Source organism: Saccoglossus kowalevskii, chromosome 2, assembly GCF_978046115.1.
Source record: "Saccoglossus kowalevskii chromosome 2, keSacKowa6.1, whole genome shotgun sequence".
NCBI classification, from domain to species: domain Eukaryota; kingdom Metazoa; phylum Hemichordata; class Enteropneusta; family Harrimaniidae; genus Saccoglossus; species Saccoglossus kowalevskii.
In genome coordinates, this window is record NC_140642.1 from 23,562,554 (window position 1) to 23,589,636 (window position 27,083).

The 27,083-nt window shown below is 34.7% G+C and overlaps 1 protein-coding gene and 1 long non-coding RNA gene across 2 annotated transcripts in view; one reads left to right on the top strand and one right to left on the bottom strand.

Annotated features, from left to right (window-relative positions):
* The window catches only part of LOC100376845 (ral GTPase-activating protein subunit alpha-1-like), a 119,031-nt gene that overhangs the window by 51,465 nt on the left and 40,483 nt on the right, over positions 1-27,083 (top strand). The window contains exons 34-41 of the mRNA XM_085493122.1: positions 7,685-7,839; positions 9,208-9,389; positions 9,720-9,827; positions 9,920-9,991; positions 16,282-16,405; positions 17,041-17,193; positions 18,455-18,613; positions 18,995-19,122. Coding sequence (XP_085349248.1) covers positions 7,685-7,839; positions 9,208-9,389; positions 9,720-9,827; positions 9,920-9,991; positions 16,282-16,405; positions 17,041-17,193; positions 18,455-18,613; positions 18,995-19,122 — 1,081 coding nt within the window. The remainder of the gene's footprint in view (positions 1-7,684; positions 7,840-9,207; positions 9,390-9,719; positions 9,828-9,919; positions 9,992-16,281; positions 16,406-17,040; positions 17,194-18,454; positions 18,614-18,994; positions 19,123-27,083) is intronic.
* LOC146748609 (uncharacterized) lies at positions 3,396-4,197 on the bottom strand. The gene is made up of 2 exons (XR_014927034.1): positions 3,918-4,197; positions 3,396-3,639 (listed from the first exon to the last, which is right to left on the bottom strand). It is a non-coding gene; the product is annotated as an uncharacterized LOC146748609 (long non-coding RNA).

Below are 27,083 nucleotides of genomic sequence, written 5' to 3' on the forward strand. Positions count from 1 at the left end.
AAAAAATATGACGTTTTGGGTTAATTTGTTTTTAAAATCACAACAAATCATGCACTTGATACTGTTGACTTAATAATATATAGTATAATGCAATAGGTTATTGAACATAGAAGATGACCCGTTTTCAAAATTCGGCCTAGACCCTTATCACGGGCGCTAACGAAGTGTGTGCAAACATTGAGCCCAGGCTAATCACCCAAAATACCATTGTACTTGATGTCCATTTGAAAATTTAACTATTATATTCATAACTATTATTCTTATTCATAACTATACTAAACTTGACAATCAATACAAGCACATTCTGTGACATTATTCTTGAGATAAAAATGGACTGACAATGAGACTCTGTACTACATCCTGTTCTTATAAAGGCAATATCCAGCATTTTAATACCTTGAACAAACAAACAAACAAACAAGACATTCACTACTGAACCTTTGAAAAGTGTGCAACCCCAAAAATACTCAGCAACTGACTTTCCACCAAAAAAAGTCACATAAACAGCTGGTTACTCCAAAAAGTCACATAAACAGCGAGTTATTAATCCGAAAAAAGAGCCTGTCTTTATGAGTGGGGTTAAGCTCAAACATAAACAAAATTCCCATTTTAATAATGACAAAAAACTAAAGTTTAGTCTTCAAATACACCCAAACTATAACATTTTAAACTTTTCATAACATGTGTTATAAACTGTAGAAGTTTATGTTGAAGGGTTGATGGAAGGTGATTTTAAAGTGGCTAAGACACAGTCAACTAAAAAATACCCATGATGCTCTGCTTTATTTTTATATTTTGCTATTTTCTCTATTATGAATGGTTTAATGTGATATGAAAATTATCTGTGAAAATATTCCACGACTACTGCATGTGTACAAAACTGGGTTGGGTGGTTCAGTAAGTTATATGGGGGAGGGGGTCTAGCATAGAGCTCCATGTGTGTAGCGCTAGCTGACTTAGCAGTGAATGGCATGTTTTTTTGTTCACGGTATTATAATGCTGGACAATAATAGTGTTCATGCTACATGAAGTACTGGCTAAGATTTTAGCTGATGTTTGCATTTTGACTAGACCCAATTGCATCCATGCATTGGGAGGGCCAGTCCTTAGCACGGGGGCTAAGGGGCGCTGTTTACGAACGCAAAATTTCTGCTGCTGACATGTTTCATTCTAATTTATGAAGCGAAGTGCACTGGAACACGAGTGTAGACAGACCGACTTATTTGGATGCACAGGAACAGTATATAACGGCATTACAGAATGCAGAGTTTTATTAGTGCATGTCGTAGACAGCGAACCAAATTGGCGTTGTTGTATGCTCTACTACAGCGACCCAATCAGTGTGGAAGCGTGTACGGAGTAATTAATGACTGGTGGGATACTAGTAGACGACTTCCCCAGAAGTCGAAGATATGGTGTTTCGCATGCGCACGCATGCCGTTTTGGGGTGTAACGTAAATTGCACATGTGATATTGCTTTTGAGTGTACCAATCAACATCACAAAAATTCCCTTCTAACAACTATCAGCAAACTAGTATCGGAAGCACCACAATGGTTTAAAAAAAAACAATTGAAAAAACTGGTGATGATATTAATAAAAAAAATAAGCATTATAAATCAATAAAACATGGAAAAGGAATGAAAAAAAAAATATTAAAGGAGAGAAATATATGGTGGTTGTTTCGATAATTTGTGGTTGGTTTATTTCGGTTAACAGTGTAGTTATGGCACTGTACCATTGCTGTTTAATTGTTTGTTCATAATTGCTGCCTCCCTTGGGAAACTAGTTTGGGTGTTCTTAGCCAGTGCAGAGACCCTCAACACTGTGGCCTGTGCTATAACTGTTGGGCCCTCCTGTGAGTGAACACAATTGGGTATAGCTGATATGCAAACATTTGGGATTCACTTATATCTTAGCCTGTACTTGGTCAAAGTCCCTCTTATGACTATGACTTGGTGTAGCCTGAAACCAGACTACTGTGGATCAGTGATGTTTTGTAATGGATTACCTCCCTGATGAGTACATTTAAATAACAATGGAAACTAGCATATCACTGGCAATACATATAAGGATTTTGGCAAATTTTCACCGTTTTGTATGAAACTATTTTCACAACAACATTAATGTTTTACAATAAATTATATCAAACATATGTATAATTTAGTAGTATTAAAACTTTTTAAGTTTTTTTGAATTAAAAATGCACCAATCTTACTAGGAATCTATTCAAATCTAACCCTTAGTATGCTAATTTAATAATGGCTCATCAAAGGTATTGAATTACTGAACACACATCTTTGCATAGTTTCCAAAACTAAAATATTATTTCATGCTCTGGCCCCTCTCATGTAACAGTTTAAGAATACGTACATTATTTAAAATCATTTTAAAAATGCGACTGGAATGTCCAGGCCCAAACTTCTGCTGCTGCAACATCCGTCCATTCTTGCATATACATGCAATTGTTTCTCTGAGATTCTGCATGCAACCAGTTTATTTTTTGAACTGAATAACAGATTCCTAGAAGTTTATTTTGACATTTCCAAATAACACTATATATAATTTAACAATTTCAGGAATAGATTAGATTGCTTGCTATTCCATTAGAAACTCTTACTTCCAAGTGTGATTTTCAACAAGCGTTCATATGTTTAGCTAACCAAAGAGAAACAAAAGCATAGTGACAGGAAGTCAACACAGCAGAAAGTATGATAAAGGTTTACACTTCAAAAATGACTGGAAAGTAAATAATTTATAACCAAAGACCATCTATGCATAAACAACTAAAGATCTGGGAGGTACAGCTTTGCAAAGTAAAAAAGTCATATGGGGGGAGGGGGGGGGGTTAAAACATTGCTTCAAACACAGTCCCTCTATCGCTGTGCTTCAAAACATCATCTTAATTATTCAGCTCAGTGTACAAACACATAAAGTACAGAATTGGATAATTAATGAAAACATTAGACAAAACAAGAATATGTAAGCAATATTAAAAGTATGCCATGTTTTGTTTTGTTTTTGAAAAATCATGATGTAGTGCACAGCCATACAGACTGTTTTAGTGGATAATAATATTTTAGGTTTGCAATGTCATACTCCTCCAGATATTCATCAAGTTTTCTTGAGAGGCGATTAGCTTAAGGAGGGGGCTGTGCAAAATGTTTTTTCTCCTCTTTGTTTTTGTGCTATTCTTTTTCTAGTGTAAAATATTTTTTCTCAAAGATGTAGGCGTGTCAAATTTGTTCATGTTTTTGATCTCTACAGGATTTTTTCAATAATATTTTCCTGTTAATTATTATTAAGAAGATGAAAGATTGTGGAGTGAGTGTGGGTGTGTACAAAAGGGTCAGCAAGAAGAACTATATAAGATAGCTGAAAATCATGAAATACCAGTTGAAAGATGTCACTTTTATTTGAGGGAAAACATAAAAAAAGGAATGTACAGTAACTCTACACACTTGGAACTTTCAAAATCTGTGTGCAAATGTAAAACTGATAAACATGCAAATGCTAAACCATTGCATCCATCAATACTGGTTAAACTTTTTTTCCCCTTAACGTCACGTCCATAAATTCTGGTTCTTCAACTTCTTACGTTCCATTTATATAGTATTTCCTTTTTTTAAATTGTCATTATCTGCAAAAAATAATTCAGATTGCTATTAGCTTACAATGACCAGTTTTTAATTAAGACACTTTGTAATCAATTTTGAAAACAAAAATTTGTGGTGTCTGTGTATTCTGGCATATTTCTGTCCTCACAAATAACAATGTGGATAAAATGACATCTTGTGATATGTCAATTTTTCCCCTATGCAACTCAGATATACTTCCAAAAAGATGATACCCGGTACATTCTGATTGAAAAAATATAAATATCAAATAAAACAGAATAACATCAAATTGTTTCCTAACCGAATATATTAAGGGGTTGTGCCATGTATACACACAGTTCATCTCTTGAGAGACTAGGACAGTACACAGTCCCTCTGTGGACAGTACATTGCTGTACTTGGGAACCTAATTTCTGAGAACAATAGGGGGATTTAACTTCCTACAAGAGACAAAAGAATGTTATGTAACAATGCAGCTGCATGATTTTGTCTTTCAAAGTAGGAAGTTGTGTACATACAAAATTATAGAGTCCCTCCACAATGGGAATGCCACCATGCATGTACAACTTCATCGATCCCCAGGTACTTTCACAAAATAAATAATTGTATTATAATTATGATCCAATACAATACCATATTTGCTCTAAAATTACATTTGTGGATACTAAATCATGAAAATATTACATATTTCGACCGTTGAAGATCCCTGTAATTTACCTAAGCGCATGTGCTGCTAATAGAGTAATTATGTTAAGTGTAATATTGTTTCTATATTTTTTTTTCAAAATCAAAAAAATTCTATTAAAAATATAAAAACTGTTTAGTTTGAAAAGTGAAATAATGGTATTCGGATGGTTATGATTTAAGCATGACCTTAGAAAACAGGGTCATGCAACTTCTGTCTGAGACAATGTGCAATGTGGGTTATAACCTCCTGTATAATCTCATTAATACATATACATGTACCTAGAAGATTTATACATCTGAAACAGTTTTTACTAGTATTCCCATTAGTCAGTGTATAACAAGTGCACTATGCTATATCTGTTCTAAATATGATGAAAAATCCACTTGTTATAATGACACAAATTTTCTTGGTTATTGTTTACATTTAGGCAGTTTTGTTTCCTTGCAGAGAAAACTTACCATTTTTGTTTTTTTCTCTTTCCTGATTTCATAGTGGAATAAAAATTGTTAATTTTTAGTTTCACTCGCATCAATAGAATGGACTTGGCTATTCAAGTTTTGATCAAATTTAATTTTTCTGATTATATTCCAACCACAAAATTGTCTCATTTTGTGTAGCTACACCCTGGCAGCCATGTTTGGCTTATGAAATAGAAAAAGATGTAACAGTGGTGTTGACATAGCTTTATTATCAGTTTCTCTAAGGTGTTAATTTGGGTAGAGGATTATAACTAAGGTTACATGAAAGGGGTAGCCACAGTAGTATGTCCCTGTTCTCTAAGGTCTATGATTTAAGTAATGTTATACATGTATAGACTAAATATTTTTTTGTCCCAGTTGAGTCAGAGTACCCATGATCAATTTGGCTGACCCAGAAACGCCCAGGACATTTACTGACTGCATATTACACCTTCATTATATTTTGTTTAAGTCTCGCCCATTTGCCCCCTGTATCTTCAATAGTAGTGTTCATGCTACACAAAGTACGGGCTAAGATTTAAGCTAATCTCATATGTTTGAGTTCATGCACAGAAGGAAACAATGGTTAGCACGGGAATAAGGAACGCCCAAACTTATTAAGAATAGGCAAAATCTTCAGAAATTTTAACTATGAGTGCTCAGTAAGAGTAACTAGGAAAGTTAGTTCTACAGTTATAAAACAATACCAAAGCAAATTCAGAAAGTGCAAATTGCAGAATAACAGGAAGTAGCACAGTCTCATCATCGGTACATTTTTTCTTGAGTCAATCTCTCTATATGTGTTAGCGTTGATTGTCATGCAGGAAATGGCACACCAAAATAAAAAGTTATGAATATAGTAGTAAATCTCCTAAATGAACATTAAATACAATGGTTTTTTTAGCCGAGCTAAGCGTTCATGCATGTTTTGTTTTGCCTGTGCTAAGGCTTTGGACTGACCAGATTTACTCTGTACCTAGTATTTCTTAGCCTGTATTTATGCACATTTTTTTAGCACAGGGTAACGTATTGGACCTCTTAGCCTTTGCTAAAGAGCTCTACGTGAATGCTACGAATAAGTGTCTTCTGTTTATTCCTACTTTAGGTGCATACATTCAGGTTCACTTCCCTTTTATATTGATCTCTACAACTCATTCAAATCAAATTGGGCTCAAAGATGAGCAAAGAATATTAGATTCAATTGAAATTTAGTTTAAATCCATGCTAAATTAAAAGTTATTTTGAGTATGAGTTTTACTTTTTTCTTTTGTGCGCAAAGAAAAATGAACTGTTGCACACTGTAGGCATATATCATCTATACTAGTTTACAGGAAAAAGGGATTCTGTATGGTATTTGATGTTATGGGCATAATATATACATGTATAGTTAATACATGATTACTAAATTAGATTTCCCAGTGTACAGTACACTATTGCTGGTATTGTCTGAAGAGAAAAAAAACAATATACATAGTCTTCGAAAATTTAAAAAAACAAACATTTTGCAGTCAGTTAAATTATTTTATTAAAATAATTTGAAAACATTGCCATGAATGGAAACAAATTTACGTTGATGTTTTTTTGCAGATTTCAGGAGTTGGAAATAACCTTTGTTTATACTTTTCTTGTATTAACAAACATAGGAGCTAATCCTCATTAACACCTACTTGAGCTTGTTGTTTGACAATTATGAATGATAATGAAACAGTACTTACAGTGTGCCATGACTGAACAAAAACGAAAGCCCCAAAAGACTATCCTGCTACATAAACAACAACAAAAATATCTAATATTGTATTGAAGTCATTGTAAAATGGTAAAATAATTACAAATTCATACCTTGATGTGCCAGTTGCAGTACTGCAATCGTCCTATGATTCAACACCATCTAAATACTCCGCAGGTTATGCAGTCCACCAGCAGTCACTGGCATCAGCGTTACTATGAAATTTCACTGGGGATCGAGGCAATATTCGCGAAATTTCATTTAAGTGTACTTGCAAGCGCCAGTAAAACTTGGGAAAAATAAATTCCCACACGTATATTGAGCTCACACGAGGTAGCAGGCTGTTTTCTGGGCCATTATATTTAGAGACATGAACAAAAATACTGGTCATTTAATGTATGTAATGAAAAATAAAATGACCATTATACTGCCCATAAAAAAAAAATGTTCATCAACTCCATCATTTAAAAAGCAATTGTAATTATTCTGACCAGTATAAAAAACATGGGTCATTAAAACCGCCATTTTAAAAACACTGGTAAATATTTTGGCCACTTAAAAAATTCTGGTCAATACTCTGGCCATTAAGAAAATAGTGGCCATTATAATGGCCAGAAGTGACTTTTTAAAGGGGTCTGAGGGGTGTAAAAACAGTGTTAAAGTGAAATGAAGAATTATTATAACCTTCTCACTAACCTAAAAGCACAAATAAATATTCAAAAGTTTTGAAAATTAAAACTTTCCGAAACGCGACGGAATTTCCGAAAGTAATCCGGACGCTGTTATATATATATATATATAACAGGGCCATAATGTTTTTTCAGATCGGATTCAAATGGCCAAATGCAAATGCTGCTCTGGAGACATGTTTCTAACATTTGTACATCATTTACTAGCTGCAGTCAAAATTTACAACTAAATTATACATCATGTAATCTGTTTCATGTTCTAATTCAAAATGGCTGACTCATTTCAGCTTTATTTACTATTTAACTAATGGGCAGGGTTCTTTTCATGGCCGTCATGTTTAGAACAGATTTCATTCAAAACATGTAAATTACAGTGTTTTATTTATTTTACGAACAAAAACTGTGCACCAACCACACCACCCTTTAAACCTAAATCCAGTTACTTTCTTTGTGTCTTGGTATTTACATATATTTGCATATATCGTTCTTATTTGTTTTCCTGCATAGATTATCTGAGTAATTGTAATACAAACAACAATGCCGACTCCTCGTCTGAGGAAGATGCCAATAACCAAAGATCACAACATCAGTTGTTAGTTAAACAGAGAAGTAAACTCCCTTCCTGGGAAGAGGCTGAAGAGACTGAGGATGTGCTGAATGAGGTACTTTGCATCTTGAAGCTTAATTTCGCATACTGTACTAGCTGTGATTTAATCATAGGTGATTTAATCTAAACAATTTGTGAAAACCATGTCTAATAAAATACAAGGTGCATTCTTGTAGTAGAATACCAAAATGAGATATTTTGGCTATAGCACCTTTAATATTTCTTAATTACCCAGTAACATTACAGCCATTTTTAGTAAGGGTAGTAAGAAATGTCAGACATGTTTTTTAATCATTATATGGTGTCATTTTTTAGTCCCCATTCGGACGCAGTTCGAAAACAGGGACTTATGTTTTGACCTCCGTGCGTGCGTCCGGACCTGTATCTTAGAAATGCCTGGACCAATCACAATCAAACTTCACACATACATCATACATGATATTATACATATGCACGTCAATTTGTTTCACGATCTGATTCAAGATGGCCGAATGGTGGCCATTTTTGTGCTCAAAATCATCAAAATCAAGTATTTCTCGGCTGTTTACAGATGGATTTTGTTCAAACTTGGTATATACGTTAGACATTATAGGACCTTGATGCACATCATTTTGTTTTACGATCTGATTCAAGATGGCCGAATGGCGGCCATTTTTGTGCTAAAAAATCCTAAAAATCAACCATTTCTCGACTGTTTACAGATGGATTTTGTTCAAACTCGGTATATACATTAGACATTATGGGACCTTGATGCAAATAATTTTGTTTTTCAGATAAGATTCAAAATGGCCGACTGGTGGCCATTTTGTATTTATGAATGTGGTTCTCTGGCCATCTCTGACTTGCTTTCACTGATTATGTTCAAATTTTAAATATTCATTATACATCATGTCATAGATAGACAGTTACATTGGTTTGACAATCCTATTCAAAATGGCCGAATGGTGGTCATTTTTGTGCTAAAAAATCATCAAATATCAAGCATTTCTGGCATTTATGGATGGATTTCGTTCAAACTTGGTACATACATTAGACATTACGGGTTCCTGATGCACGGCATTTTTTTTTTCAGATTGGATTCACAATGGCTGACTGGCGGCCATTTTGTTTTAATGATTGGGCTTATAGAGCCTATTCTTAAATGCTTTGACTGATTATATTCAAATTTTATATATTCGTTATACATCATGTGATATATATACATGTATTCAAAATGGCTGATTTTGAATGCTGTTCCAGAGCAATATCTCTAAATATGGACAACTACTTGTTTGATGATCAGATACAAATGTCAATCATTTTAATGTTAAAAAAACATATTCCTGACATGGTTATATTCCAGCTATATTACTATAAACAAAACTATATTTCTTAAATTTAATAACTAACAGGGACTGTGCCATGCATGGCTTGTTTTTTACAGCTTTTAAAGTATATTGGACACACGAGTAATGAATGTTTACAAAGGCCGGGTAGACCACTGAATATTCCGGCTCCACCGCCTGAGGAGATCACTCATCTCATGGAGGAATCGGTGAAAGCTACTTTGTTGAAACAGAGCGATAACGAAGAGGAGTATGTGATACAACACGGGACAGATACTAGGTAGGAAGATTGAAAGTGCTACATAAATTGCCTGAGGTTATTTTGAAATATCTCTGTGGTCATCTCTAAATTTCTTTGGGTAACATCTAAATGATTAAGGTGTACCACATGAATTCACCCTGGGGTACCATATTAATTACTTTTCGTGACACATAATGTTTTCCACCCTGTCTCTACACGGGGTTGTTGCCTTATTGGAACACTTGTATGTGGTTGGGTACATTCAATTTCATTTTGATCTCTGATAACAGATTCGATACGTTACTTTTGATGCTTGGAGTTGTTGTAAAATGTAACTGTAGTAATGCTGGTACCCATTCTTCTCTGTAGCATGGTATCCAAAGAACAAAAACCATGGCCGCATACTGATCCAGCATCGCCATTCTACATATGCAGAGCCATGCTGAGTCAGCTTGGGATGCTCACATGGGATAAAAGGTAATAAAACATGTTGTCACTTTAACTCAAGATGTCAAGATCTTAACACTATTATTATTTTCTATTAATACTTGTTATGTTTCTTTGCTTAGAGCAAACTTTGACTTGGTGAAAAAGAATGACAAACTAATCAGAGAACTGAAGAACTTGGACTCGCAAGTCTGGTAAGCTATGTTTGGTTTCTATGCAACGATGAACTCTGAAAAACATTCCCAGGATAAAGAGCAGACGGTCAATAGACTATATAAAATGGTCTATAGTATTAACAATTGACTATATAAAATGGTCTATAGTACAACTATTGACTATATAACATGGTCTACAGTTCAACTATTGACTATATAACATGGTCTATAGTACAACTATTGACTATATAACATGGTCTATAGTATAACTATTGACTATATAACATGGTCTATAGTATAACTATTGACTATATAACATGGTCTATAGTATAACAATTGTCTATCTAAAATGGTCTATAGTACAACTATTGACTATATAACATGATCTATAGTATATCAATTGACTTATATAAAATGGTCTATAGTACAACTATTGACTATATAACATGGTCTATAGTATAACTATTGACTATAAGATGGTCTATAGTTCAACTATTGTCTATATTAGATGGACTACAGTTCAACTATTACTATATAACATGGTCTATAATAAAACTATTGACTATATAAAATGGTCTATAGTATAAAAATTGACTATATAACATGGTCCACAGTTCAACTATTGCCTATATAAGATGTCTACAGTTCAACTATTGACTATAGAACGTGGTCTATAGTACAACTATTGTCTATATAACATGGTCTATAGTATAAGTATTGAATATAAGATGGTCTATAGTTCAACTATTGTCTATATTAGATGGACTACAGTTCAACTATTGACTATAGAACATGGTCTATAATATAACTATTGACTATATAGCATGGTCTATAGTACAACTATTGCCTATATAACATGGTCTATAATATAACTATTGACTATATAACATGTTCTTGTGCAACTATTGTCTATATAACATGGTCTATAGTATAACTATTGACTATAAGATGATCTATAGTTCAACTATTGTCTATATTAGATGGACTACAGTTCAATTATTGACTATAGAACATGGTCTATAGTATAACAATTGACTAAATAACATGGTCTATAGTACAACTATTGCCTATATAAGATGGTCTACAGTTCAACTATTGACTATAAGATGGTCTATAGTTCAACTATTGTCTATATTAGATGGACTGCAGTTCAACTATTGACTATAGAACATGGTCTATAGTATAACTATAGACTATAAAACATGGTCTATAGTATAACTATTGACTATATAACATGGTCTACAGTTCAACTATTGACTATATAAAATGGTCTATAGTATAACTATTGACTATATAACATGGTCTACAGTTCAACTATTGACTATATAACATGGTCTATAGTACAACTATTGACTATATGACATGGTCTATAGTATAACTATTGACTATATAACATGGTCTATAGTATAACAATTGTCTATCTAAAATGGTCTATAGTACAACTATTGACTATATAACATGATTTATAGTATATCAATTGACTTGTATAAAATGGTCTATAGTACAACTATTGACTATATAACATGGTCTATAGTATAACTATTGACTATAAGATGGTCTATAGTTCAACTATTGTCTATATTAGATGGACTACAGTTCAACTATTACTATATAACATGGTCTATAATAAAACTATTGACTATATAAAATGGTCTATAGTATAACAATTGACTATATAACATGATCCACAGTTCAACTATTGGCTATATAAGATGGTCTACAGTTCAACTATTGTCTATATAACATGGTCTATAGTACAACTATTGTCTATATAACATGGTCTATAGTACAACTATTGACTATATAACATAGTCTATAATATAACTATTGACTATATAACATGTTCTTGTGCAACTATTGTCTATATAACATGGTCTATAGTATAACTATTGACTATAAGATGATCTATAGTTCAACTATTGTCTATATTAGATGGACTACAGTTCAATTATTGACTATAGAACATGGTCTATAGTATAACAATTGACTGAATAACATGGTCTATAGTACAACTATTGCCTATATAAGATGGTCTACAGTTCAACTATTGACTATAAGATGGTCTATAGTTCAACTATTGTCTATATTAGATGGACTGCAGTTCAACTATTGACTATAGAACATGGTCTATAGTATAACTATAGACTATAAAACATGGTCTATAGTATAACTATTGACTATATAACATGGTCTACAGTTCAACTATTGACTATATAAAATGGTCTATAGTATAACTATTGACTATATAACATGGTCTACAGTTCAACTATTGACTATATAACATGGTCTATAGTACAACTATTGACTATATAACATGGTCTATAGTATAACTATTGACTATATAACATGGTCTATAGTATAACAATTGTCTATCTAAAATGGTCTATAGTACAACTATTGACTATATAACATGATTTATAGTATATCAATTTATTGTATAAAATGGTCTATAGTACAACTATTGACTATATAACATGGTCTATAGTATAACTATTGACTATAAGATGGTCTATAGTTCAACTATTGTCTATATTAGATGAACTACAGTTCAACTATTACTATATAACATGGTCTATAATAAAACTATTGACTATATAAAATGGTCTATAGTATAACAATTGACTATATAACATGGTCCACAGTTCAACTATTGGCTATATAAGATGGTCTACAGTTCAACTATTGTCAATATAAGATGGTCTACAGTTCAACTATTGACTATAGAACGTGGTCTATAGTACAACTATTGTCTATATAAGATGGTCTATAGTATAAGTATTGAATATAAGATGGTCTTTAGTTCAACTATTGTCTATATAAGATAGTCTATAGTATAACTATTGACTATTTAAGATGGTCTACAGTTCAACTATTGACTATATAAGATGGTCTATAGTATAACTATTGACTATAAAACATGTTCTACAGTTCAACTATTGTCTATATAAGATGGTCTATAGTATAACTATTGACTATATAACATGGTCTACAGTTCAACTATTGACTATATATATATCTTTATTTCGTACTGTGGCCATTGGCCTTATGTACAGATACAAATAAATACATAATAAATTAGATTGGAATGGTCGCAGAAACAAGTAAAGAAAAACAAATATAAAATCATAATACATAACATTTGCATAATTAAGTGTTCTCTTCAAGCATAAGCTGACGTACTTGAAAACTATAAAATATAAATTTACCAAGGTTTAATTGTATATATGGGGTTTGATTCTGAAATAATGAAATAAACTTTATCTCTGTAGGTGGGGAGAAGTAATACTGTGCAATAAACTTCAACCTTAGGGAGCTATATTTGGGACAAACTAATGTAAAGTGGTATTCGTCCTCAATTACATTACAGCCAAAAGGACACAACCTCTGGTTACGTGGAGTACCACTGGCCCTACCCTTTTCAATTTGTAGTACATGGGACGAGATCCTTAATCTACATAAAGCATTTCTATATATTGCATAAGACTGACCAATATTTGTAAGATATTTCTCACATGTTAATTCATGTTTCACCTTACAATAAGTTACTAGTTTGAGACTTCTATTAATTTCAGAGCTCCAATCTTGTCTGGAAATATCAAAGCACCTCTGTTTAAATAGTTCCAGGAATGCAATAGAGTTACTTACATATTGGTCAATCCAAATATGTCCAAAACCATATTTATAGAGAAGATTTTTAACTGTCAAAGCCCAGCAAATAGCACCTGCTCCTGCCATATTAAGTTGAAATTGATACGATTCTTTTAAAATATGTGGAGAAACATCACGTATTAGTTTTAACCAAAAACGAATAATTTCAACATTTACATACACTCTAAGATAATGCCGACCCAACTCTCCCCTAACAGCGGAATTAGTGGCAACCAAACTAACACTTAGTAAAAATTTGCAAAATTTATTGTGTACTCTCTCCACATCATTAATATCAGAATGAGTGCCCCAAATAGCACTACCGTAGAGGAGAATTGGGAGGATTTTACAATCAAATATACGAAAAGCAACATCAGGCGGCACACCACCCAGATTCTGTATCTTTTTTTCCAAACAAAAAAGTGCTTTACTGGCCTGTTGAGAAACATATTTTTGTGCCTGGTACCACTTTCCAGAACTGGAAAGTATAACCCCCAAATAATTGTATTTTGAAACAGTTTCAATGCTTTTACCCTTCCAAAACCATTTTTCACTGTTTTTTAAACGACCCCCTTTCCGAAAAACAATAATTTTAGTTTTCTTAAGGTTCACTGTAAGTCTCCACTTTGAACAATAGTCTGCCAAATTATTCAATAATCGTTGTAAACGAATGGGTGTACTACTAAACAGAGCCAGGTCATCTGCATACAATAGGTAACACAATTTCAAAGCACACAGGTAAACTACACTTTCATGACCTCGTTGAAAAGCCCCATGAAGATCATTAATGTAGAAACAAAATAAAAGAGGTGAAATCACAGAGCCCTGTTGCAAACCCATACTAATATTAAAGTAGTTCAACTATTGACTATATAACATGGTCTACAGTTCAACTATTGACTATATGAAATGGTCTATAGTATAATTATTGACTATATAACATGGTCTACAGTTCAACTATTGACTATATGAAATGGTCTATAGTATAACTATTGACTATATAACACGGTCTACAGTTCAATTATTGGCTATATAAGATGGTCTACAGTTCAACTATTGTCTATATAAGATGGTCTATAGTATAACTATTGTCTATATAAGATGGTCTACAGTTCAACTATTGACTATATAAAATGGTCTATAGTATAACTATTGTCTATATAAGATGGACTACAGTTCAACTATTACTATATAACATGGTCTATAATAAAACTATTGACTATATAAAATGGTCTATAGTATAACAATTGACTATATAACATGGTCCACAGTTCAACTATTGGCTATATAAGATGGTCTACAGTTCAACTATTGTCTATATAAGATGGTCTACAGTTCAACTATTGACTATAGAACGTGGTCTATAGTACAACTATTGTCTATATAAGATGGTCTATAGTATAAGTATTGAATATAAGATGGTCTATAGTTCAACTATTGTCTATATTAGATGGACTACAGTTCAACTATTGACTATAGAACATGGTCTATAGTATAACAATTGACTAAATAACATGGTCTATAGTACAACTATTGCCTATATAACATGGTCTATAGTATAATTATTGACTATAAGATGGTCTATAGTTCAACTATTGTCTATATTAGATGGACTACAGTTCAACTATTGACTATAGAACATGGTCTATAGTATAACTATTGACTATAAAACATGGTCTATAGTATAACTATTGACTATATAACATGGTCTACAGTTCAACTATTGACTATATAAAATGGTCTATAGTATAACTATTGACTATATAAGATGGTCTACAGTTCAACTATTGACTATATAAGATGGTCTACAGTTCAACTATTGTCTATATAAGATAGTCTATAGTATAACTATTGACTATTTAAGATAGTCTACAGTTTCTATGCAACGATGAACTCTGAAAAACATTCCCAGGATAAAGAGCAGACGGTCAATAGACTATATAAAATGGTCTATAGTATTAACAATTGACTATATAAAATGGTCTATAGTACAACTATTGACTATATAACATGGTCTACAGTTCAACTATTGACTATATAACATGGTCTATAGTACAACTATTGACTATATAACATGGTCTATAGTATAACTATTGACTATATAACATGGTCTATAGTATAACTATTGACTATATAAGATGGTCTATAGTATAACTATTGACTATAAAACATGTTCTACAGTTCAACTATTGTCTATATAAGATGGTCTATAGTATAACTATTGACTATATAACATGGTCTACAGTTCAACTATTGACTATATAAGATGGTCTACAGTTCAACTATTGACTATATGAAATGGTCTATTGTATAACTATTGACTATATAAGATGGTCTACAGTTCAACTATTGACTATATGAAATGGTCTATAGTATAACTATTGTCTATATAACATGGTCTACAGTTCAACTATTGACTATATAAGATGGTCTACAGTTCAACTATTGACTATATAAAATGGTCTATAGTATAACTATTGACTATATAAGATGATCTACAGTTCAACTATTGACTATATAAGATGGTCTACAATTCAACTATTGACTATATAAAATGGTCTATAGTATAACTATTGTCTATATAAGATGGTCTACAGTTCAACTATTGACTATATAACATGGTCTATAGTATAACTAATGGAAAGTGTGAAACAACATCACATTTTTTTTTTTTTTATTAGTCGAGAGAGTCACAAGATAGCTGTGATTTACGTAGCAGAAGGACAAGAGGACAAGAACTCTGTGTTGACAAATAATGCAGGAAGTGAGGCATATGAAAATTTCCTAGCTGGGCTGGCGTGGGAGGTGAGAAAACTATTTTGGTGTGTTCAAACAATCAGTGCTGACACATTGCTCAGGTTTTGTATTGTAGTCTTAAAAACAAAAGAAGTCATAATTATTGTTGCAAGATGGCAGTATAACTTGATGTCTTGTAATGACCTTTTATCACGTCAATTTATTTTAAATGTCATCGTTTCATCGATCATTTAATAATATAAGGTTATTACGAAGATACCTCAAAGTATGCACGAAGACAGTACAGCGGCAGTATCGACTGGTGCGCAACGGAGGTCGATGCAACAGCGTACTGTCTGAGTGCATACTTTGAGGTATCTTTGTGATAACCTTATTATTATACATCTTTTCCTACCAAGGATACATCATGGGAATGCCGAAATCCAAAAAATTTAGAACAGAATCAGCGAACTTCTTTGTATGGAGTCCGGTCAAACCCTGGTGGCAGCCATGTTTGTATTTATTATTAGCGGAAGCTTACACGCGTAATCATTCCATATTTGGAATTCACATTTCCTTATATGCTAGGATGAAAATACCCGTAATATATCGCAAAATTACGGCACGCTGTAACTTATGGCGTTTCGGTGACAGATGTATAATAAATACAAATTATTTCATCTTCTGACTTTTTTTCTCATTAGATTGATTTAGCATCACATCCCGGATTTCTGGGTGGACTCCAGAGGAACAAAAGCACTGGTGATACAGCTCCTTATTACGCCACTGCAACATGTGAGGTGATATTCCACGTCGCGACACGCATGCCCACTTCTCCCGATGACCTGACCAAAAAAGTGAGTTCACCCTGAAAGTTGGCCTGACAAGGTCGAGCGAGTTACCCCCTACGTGGTTCCCCAAACCCATCATATGCCTGACAGAATGATATAGTTTGGAACTTCACGATTTTTTATTGGTAACAATTGAATTACAGGAATGTCAGAAAGTGACGACCATCAAAATGTAACCATTCAAGGCAGTGTTTATTTCCCATCCAATGTTTATCATCTTGTTGAAAACAGTCTGTGATTTTTGCCAACAATGCAAACACGGTTTTGTGTTACCATGACCACCAAAATGAATATTCATTGAAAGAAGGTTTGAACTTTGCGAATTTGCTGTATTGATCTTGCCGAATAGACATACACTATTCTGTCAGGCGTTAGGGAGGTCTGATACTGTTTGGCCGGTGAAAGTGCCACTCAAGCCTACATGTCGGAAAACCTGAAAATGTTCTTCCTTGTTAGAAAATACATTTGCTTGCTATAGCGCCCTCTTGTGGCAGTGCTGAGTATAATAACATTTTACTTTTCATTGTGGTTATATTTCCATAGTTACCATGCGCAATGTTATCAATTTTAATGAAGTATTTATAGATGGATATATTTTTTGATCTCCATGTATATATCTTTATATAATTAATTATATTTTATTGTTCAGTGTTTCACTTGGTAGGTAATTTGTTGGTCTTTTAAAAACCAAAGTAAATATTTATTTCAATTGTTATTTTGTCAACAATAACAATATTTTTACTCGTTCAATACAATTTGTTTGTTTTTTATTAATAGAGCATGTTTTTTTTTATTTTTAACATAGGGCAATTATCAGAGTGATTGACAGTTATTAAATTTATTTAAATCTTTCTAATTAGTGTCGTTATAATCCGGCAATTGCTGTCAGCCACACGGATGTCAAAGTCTTTATGCGACTTCGGGGATTTGCACGCATAAAGGGATGAAATTAAATTGCATTTAACATGTGTTGTTTTACTAACCCCCTAATATCACCACACATGTTGTTGTTTTATGCCTGACAGGATGGGTTAAACTGTTTATTTCATGACTTGCCCGCCCAATTCCCGCTTACCGCAAATCCCATGTTCGCGTACTCTCTACCTAAATCTGATACCTCATTCCCTATGCCAGCTCACAACTCTGACCAGTCGTGGCAGTGACATTATCACCACAAAATCCTAATAATAACTAAGTTTCAAAACTCGTCACATCATACTGTCTTTTTTGTTTGTTATTTTTTCGTTTCTCCAATTTTAATTTACAGTTGCGTCACCTGGGGAACGATGAGATTCATATTGTGTGGTCGGAGCACACAAGGGATTACCGGAGGGGTATCATAGCAACCGAGTTTGGTGATGTACTGATCTGCATTTATCCTCTGCCGAGCCAGCTGTATAGAATTCAGATTAAAAGAAAACCTGAGGTGAATAAGGTCAAATGTCAGTTGAGCCTTGCTTGTCAATCATAACAATGAAAAACTTTCCATTTTTGTGTTCGTAATTTTAACCCTTGCTGTTGTATTCATTTTGTACATCATGTCAGTATCGCGTGTTTTAAGATAGGGTTATTGGGGCCTAAGGGTTAAAGAGAAAGCATCTAAAGTGATGTACTGTCCAATGATCATGGTAAAATTAAATATAGCTTCCAGATGAATTCTTGTAATATACCGGGTAGAGTATTGTATTCGAAAAAGACAATTTTCATTCTTTTGTTGCACACACACAGACATGATTCATACATGTATCAATGTACTTGTGTCACGAATGATCCAACTAGACTTATTTTATTGTGTTTTTTTTTTAAGGTGCCCTATTTTGGCCCGTTATTTGATGGTGCTATTGTTGACCATAAAGTGCTACCTGGCCTGGTAAGGGCCACTGCTATTAATGCAAGTCGTATCAAGAGATCGTCGATTCCACTTTATCAGAGATTGTATCCTTTTGATCCAGGATATTGTGTGTGTATGTGACGATGTCAATGACTCTGTTTTCTGTTCCTGTGTGGCTTCATACCTAGTGCTATGACAGTATTTGTTGTGTATTGCGTACCCTCCTCCTCGCTGTCGGTTACTGTAGTGATCCAGCAGGGAAGGAATGGGTTGGTATCTCTTCATATTTGTACTGATCCAGCATGGAGGAGGCGTTATTTTGCTGGGTGCAGTACTGGTCCAGTATGGAGGAGAGTTCTCTCTTGCTGGGTGCAGTACTGGTCCAGTATGGAGGAGGGTTCTCTCTTGCTGGGTGCAGTACTGGTCCATTATGGAGGAGGGTTTTCTCTTGCTGGGTGCAGTACTGGTCCAGTATGGAGGAGAGTTCTCTCTTGCTGGGTGCAGTACTGGTCCAGTATGGAGGAGGGTTCTCTCTTGCTGGGTGCAGTACTGGTCCAGTATGGAGGAGGGTTCTCTCTTGCTGGGTGCAGTACTGGTCCATTATGGAGGAGGGTTTTCTCTTGCTGGGTGCAGTACTGGTTCAGTATGGCGGAGGGTTTTCTCTTGCTGGGTGCAGTACTGGTCCAGTATGGAGGAGGGTTTTCTCTTGCTGGGTGCAGTACTGGTTCAGTATGGGGAGGGTTTTCTCTTGCTGGGTGCAGTACTGGTCCAGTATGGCGGAGGGTTTTCTTTTGCTGGGTGCAGTACTGGTCCATTATGGAGGAGGGTTTTCTCTTGCTGGGTGCAGTACTGGTTCAGTATGGCGGAGGGTTTTCTCATGCTGGGTGCAGTACTGGTCCAGTATGGAGGAGGGTTTTCTCTTGCTGGGTGCAGTACTGGTCCAGTAAGGAGGAGGGTTTTCTCTTGCTGGGTGCAGTACTGGTCCAGTATGGAGGAGGGTTTTCTCTTGCTGGGTGCAGTACTGGTTCAGTATGGAGGAGGGTTCTCTCTTGCTGGGTGCAGTACTGGTTCAGTATGGGGAGGGTTTTCTCTTGCTGGATGCAGTACTGGTCCATTATGGAGGAGGGTTTTCTCTTGCTGGGTGCAGTACTGGTTCAGTATGGCGGAGGGTTTTCTCATGCTGGGTGCAGTACTGGTCCAGTATGGAGGAGGGTTTTCTCTTGCTGGGTGCAGTACTGGTCCAGTATGGAGGAGGGTCTTCCCTGCTGCATGCAGAGCTATCCTCCGATAGTTGCTATAGTGATTGGAAGGTTGGTGCAGTACTTAACAGTGGTGGATGAATTTGAATGTTTTTGTCTGTTTGGTGTGTACATTGCCTATCACACAAGATGGCCTACTTGGTACACAACTCTGAGTATGATCTCTGGATTCATCTGCAAGGTAAGAATAACATTTCTTATACCTCATCTTGCTCTGTGTGTAACACTTCTCTGCAACACTACAGGATATCTTTTGCATACTCAAGATTTTAGAAATAAGTTCCAGTGTTGTACCATATTACTTTGGGGCTCCCACCTTATGTACCTTTTTGACTTTTTTACACTGTAGTTGCATAGATAGTTCACTTGGAACAATTACTACAGTACCAGTAAAGGCTTCTCAAATGTCAACCTCAACATTAACAACTGCATCTATGTTTATACATGTTGTTGTACATGTTATATAAATACATTTTCTTAGGCATGTCTGTTTCACGTGCCAAACTCCCGGCTATTCAGATTGCTTTACACCTTAATTCCAAATCTAAAAACTATATTTCGGGTGTTGCTTGTATATTGCTTACAGGCATTCAACAGTGTTCTTTATATTTTTAAAAAGTCTCCACATCTCGGCGTCCACCACCTGTTAGATCTCTAAGATTATATTACACTAGGGAACATACATGTATCGTTTTCCCCTGGTACTGTAAATCCAAACTGCCAGCAGAGCGAATTTGACTAAGTCCGCTGATCCATATTTAGCAATTTTTTTCCTCAAAGGCATAACTTGACCTAATTGTGTGAATGTTGTTTCTTTACTTTGCAACATCTTTAATGTATGCACTGAAGTGTTTAATATATTTTGAAAGCGCAGATAATGCCGTTTTTAAATCCTTGTTTGTTTCCTCTGGAGTTGGTATTAATATTAATGTATTCAAAATTGACAACACCTGTTTCAGGAGCATGTGTGGTTTCAATTTCAGGCAATTTTGTTTCTTTCCACATGAATAGCTCAGGTTGACGTCTGTTGTATGTCTAGCTAGCTTGTAAGTGTGGCACAGTGAATCCCACAATTAATTCATAATAAATATGATTGCAATGAATTGACTGACCTCATATTAGCTTACCCTTTTTAAGAATGTTATTTTCCAAAATCTTGTTTTTACCTGGGGTTGTTTCTTGCTTTAGAGTCTGCTGAATTACTGAGGTGCAAAACTGTTTTTTTGTGTGTGTTTTTTTTCTGCTGCGCTTTGTAATTCCGTTTACTGTATATTCCTAGGAAACCCAAACCTTTCATCTTAAAGTTCTTGATCTTGCGTTATTTGAGCACGGCAGCGCTGTACGTTCTCTTGAATACTTTATATGGATTATATGCTGCAATTGATACATAGATTAATCCTGTACTGGTATAGTATCATTTCAATGTATTGATACAATTTGAAGTGTGGGATCAATAAACATTGTATTATTAAAAAGAATTACCCCGGTATTCCTCTTTCTCTTCTACTGCCATGTTGTGTCGTGTCTGAGCTATTGGTCACCCACCTTCATACATAAAGTCAACTACTGCCATGTTGTGTCGTGTCTGAGCTATTGGTCACCCACCTTCATACATAAAGTCAACTACTGCCATGTTGTGTCGTGTCTGAGCTATTGGTCACACACCTTCGTACAAAGTCAACTACTGCCATGTTGTGTCGTGTCTGAGCTATTGGTCACCCACCTTCATACATAAAGTCAACTACTGCCATGTCGTTTCGTGTCTGAGCTATTGGTCACACACCTTCGTACATAAAGTCAACTACTGCCATGTTGTGTCGTGTCTGAGCTATTGGTCACACACCTTCATACATAAAGTCAACTACTGCCATGTTGTGTCGTGTCTGAGCTATTGGTCACACACCTTCATACATAAAGTCAACTACTGCCATGTTGTGTCGTGTTTGAGCTATTGGTCACACACCTTCATACATAAAGTCAACTACTGCCATGTTGTGTCGTGTCTGAGCTATTGGTCACACACCTTCGTACATAAAGTCAACTACTGCCATGTCGTTTCGTGTCTGAGCTATTGGTCACCCACCTTCGTACATAAAGTCAACTACTGCCATGTTGTGTCGTGTCTGAGCTATTGGTCACCCACCTTCGTACATAAAGTCAACTACTGCCATGTCGTTTCGTGTCTGAGCTATTGGTCACCCACCTTCGTACATAAAGTCAACTACTGCCATGTCGTTTCGTGTCTGAGCTATTGGTCACCCACCTTCGTACATAAAGTCAACTACTGCCATGTCGTTTCGTGTCTGAGCTATTGGTCACCCACCTTCATACAAAGTTAACTACTGCCATGTTGTGTCGTGTCTGAGCTATTGGTCACCCACCTTCATACATAAAGTCAACTACTGCCATATGTTGTGTCGTGTCTGAGCTATTGGTCACCCACCTTCATACAAAGTCAACTACTGCCATATGTTGTGTCGTGTCTGAGCTATTGGTCACCCACCTTCATACAAAGTCAACTACTGCCATATGTTGTGTCGTGTCTGAGCTATTGGTCACCCACCTTCATACATAAAGTCAACTACTGCCATGTTGTGTCGTGTCTGAGCTATTGGTCACCCATCTTCATACATAAAGTCAACTACTGCCATGTTGTGTCGTGTCTGAGCTATTGGTCACCCACCTTCATACAAAGTCAACTACTGCCATATGTTGTGTCGTGTCTGAGCTATTGGTCATCCACCTTCATACATAAAGTCAACTACTGCCATGTTGTGTTGTGTCTGAGCTATTGGTCACCCACCTTCATACATAAAGTCAACTACTGCCATATGTTGTGTCACGTCACATTGAGCTATTGAATCTTTCACCTACTATGAGTCTGTTTATACATTTATCATTTTCTGGTTTTGTCTTGAAATACCTATTGGTGTTCGGTAAATGTCAGGTTACCCTAAGGGTGTGTGGGTCTTAAAGTACCTCTGTGTGTCTGTAAGTGTGTAATTATGTAAGCACTCAACTGATTTCACTGACACTTGACCTGATTTGTTTGTGGTAGAAAACCATGCATATTATTTATCTAATTTGCATAAATCAGGCAAGTTTCTGATATCTCAAGAACTACTTAACAGATTTAAATGAAACTTGGTGCATAGGTGCTTTCAAGTGATCTACAACTGTGATTTGTTCAATCCATGTGTATGAGTCTGTGAACAAGCACTTATTTATTCATCTGTATGGGTGTGGTGCGTCCATGTCTGCTTCTACGACACGCCTGGACTGGTCATGTTTAAACTTCAAACCCTTGGGATACTTGTACATTTGCCAAATGGCGGTCATTTCAGTGCTAAAAATTCATCGAGATCAAGCTCATTCCGGAACTAGATTTCAGTTCTGTATCAACAGATTTCGTTTAAGCTTCCTACATACATAGATCATAATTTTTTTATTTTTTTTTAGATTGAATTCAAATTGGCCAACTATCAGCCATTTTGTTTTAACAAATTCTGTTCCAGAGATGTATTCCTGACGTGGCTTGTCAAATCAAATTCAGATATCACAATACATCACGTCACATGTGTACACATTCGTTTATTTTACTATCCAATCAAAGAAGATCAAATGGTGTCCATTTTAAAGCTAACATCAAAATCCAAGTTTTCTATCATTCCAGAACTGGATCAAATCAAGCTTTACACTTATGCTGTATATCATGTCATGTTCTGATTCAAAATGGCTGACAGGTTTCAATTTTGTTTACCATTGCACAACAGGGACAGTCTCATGTTAATGAGTTTTGATTATCTACTAGTAATTTACATAATTTAACCAGTTTTTTTGGTGTCTACATATCCTACTATTCGTCAGATTTCAGTGAAACTTAGGACAGAGGTGCTCTAGAATAATTCACTGGCATAATTTTTGGGTTGATATTTGTGCATATTAATTACCTAATTTGCATATTAATTAGAATATACTGTACAGACTGCAGATGCACAATCAAATCTACTTCTTTTGTTTTAAGGATGACACCCAGGTTTGTGGCATATTTTTGGACATTTTTTTTTTTTTTTTGCATATTTTTCAAATGTTGCAAGGTTGTCTGCACATTAGAAAATCAAAATAGTGAAATTTGTGCTTAGAAAAATGCTAAATATTAATAAAAATGTGACAATAAACAGCTATGCGTTCATTGTTTTTTTCGTGGGCTTTAAGATGAGACTGATTAACATAGCTTGACAGAGTATTATGCAAATTACTGCCTCCCTCTCATTCATAAGGTCGAAAGTTTTTTGTTAACAAACTTCAGATTGGATTCCTTTCACACTGTGCATCAGAACACTCTTAAACAGGTCAATCTTAAATTTTTAATTTTAAATATTGCCTATTTCTATATCATATGCTGCTTCTTATTAGCCTCAGTGATTGAGAATTCTTTTTTATGCTTTCTTTGGTTTATTTTTTTTTTTTTCCAGAAATTTTTATTAAGACCTGTTAAAAATGGGAATTATGTCGATTTGTTTAAAAATTATCAAAGATATTATAAATAAAAATACTTAAACATGAATGAGTTCCTTAAATAAACAGCATAATTCAACTACCATGATGAATCGCCAAATTGAAAGTCTTTGTGGACAATCAATGTATTAATTTCATCCAAAAGTTGATTGATATATATATGTTATCAATGTCTGCTATTTATCTATCCATATAATTACTACTCCTAATTCAAAAAATGTTTTCCCCCGCAGGTTATGAATAAATAGTTGACTTTATCTCAAGGCAACTGGTGGCTTTCCAATCTCGACTTATTAGACTTCCCATTTCCGTACTTTTCAATTTTAAAATGATAGACAGTTGCTCTCATAGATACTGTACTCTTGCATGCTGGGATGGACTTTCTGTTTCTATTTTCTGAAGACCAGTCTCGCCGGCAAGAAATCTGTCAAACAATTTTAACAGAAACAAAACACTGCTGCTCGCCCTGATTCTGAAAACAGTTGATACAGTCTTGCTCGTTTAGGGATCACCTCAAAGTCAAGAAATGTAATTTTTTCTTTTATAAAAGCACTGTGGAAATTGAAAAAAAATGCACAATGTATTTCACTTCAGTGATGATTTTGAGAGACAGACAGATTGTGTTGTACTCTTTTTTTTTTTTTAAATAACCTCTCTGTGACTAAATCATATAAATTTGTACATTCTATGGGACTCCCTAGGTTGGTTGGAATTGTCTAAGCTGTACTTTTAGTTTGAATAATATTGTACCCCCCCCCCCATAGTACAGGTGAAAAGAGGCATGAACAACATTAGAGTGTATTATCCATTTGAATATAATGACATACTATCTTAGAGATGTACAGTGACGTATCCATAGTTCAACTAAAGTTTAACTAAAACTATTAAAATTAATGCACATCTGTAAATTGCTAAAGTGCTTGCATGGATAGCAACCAAATTATTTAAATGGTTTTCTTGATATCTTGCAGAGTAGCATTATAACCTGGCAAAATTTCTGGCTGATTCAGATTTTTTTTTTCTATATAACATTAATATTAAAGTTTGTGTTCCTCGCTTCCAGACATATTTTTTTGTGCATTATTTAAGTTTGAGGCAGAATGAAGATAATTTAATACACGTTTCTGAATTGCATAACAATTTACAGACTTAAAACGTTAGATCATAGCATCTGTGGTGCTACTGTCTTCCCAAGGGAGAATGACAGCTTTTTGTTGGGTTCACATATTGTGTTATTACCATCCGATCTGTTACCCTGTCTAGTGTTCTTGTACTGCCTTAGTGCGTGAGAGGTTTTTTAAATACTCGTAACTTTTATCAGGTCATGTGAACTAATTTTTCTAAAATTATTGCGTATTTTGCATTTATCAATGATTCATTTGTCTCAATATTATTAGGCAATTAGAGTCCAGAAATGTACATTCCTGGTTTTTAGATGTAAAACAGTAAATTTAACAGAAGTCACTTAGGCCCTTTGTCTGAAATTATTGAACAGAATTGGGACATTTTGAAAAAGTACCAGTGTAATGCTGATGTCTAATGAGCATCTGAATCATGGGGTGTATTTACAAAAACCATAAGTTCAAAGTTTTGTGTAGTTTATTATGCTTAGGCAAGTGTTATCTTGATCAATTCAGCTTGTCTTTTGTCGTTCTTTTTCTTGATGTCTTATGTTAATAAAATACCCCTCCCAAATACATGCTGTTTTAATCATATTGGACAACTGTCTAAAGTTATCTTTCTGTACTGATTTATGAACAAAAAAAATTTATAATATCCTAGAGTTTTAGGTTATTTCTATATGTGTATTATTATTTTCTGCTATATTATGTAAACAATTTTTGTGTTTCGGGTTCTTAGTAATTTGCATATGTATATCTATCAGTATGGTATGTTACAAAGTATGTCTGTGCGTGTGTGTGCGGCTAGTCAACCGCACATGCTGTGTGTTGTGTTGTACGTATCAGTATAACCATACTTTGTAAGTTTTGTCACTTTTTGCGTAATTGTCGCAATATTCTGTAGTTTACATTTGTGTCATTTTGTGGTTGCGTTACAGAGAGACTCCTTTCGGCTCTCTGTCATTGCAGCTGACTTCATCCCTACATGCAGTGCACCTATATGCAAATTAATTTGCATATTTATTTTTTGTTGTAAGCGGCCCATTTTGCTGTAAGCAGGGAAAGGCAGCCGGCGTAACAATAGATCAGTTGCATGTAGATTGCCTCCGTCATAAAAGTGCCTTTGAATGGCCTTGCAAATTGGGCAGTGCGTGATGATGCGGGTAC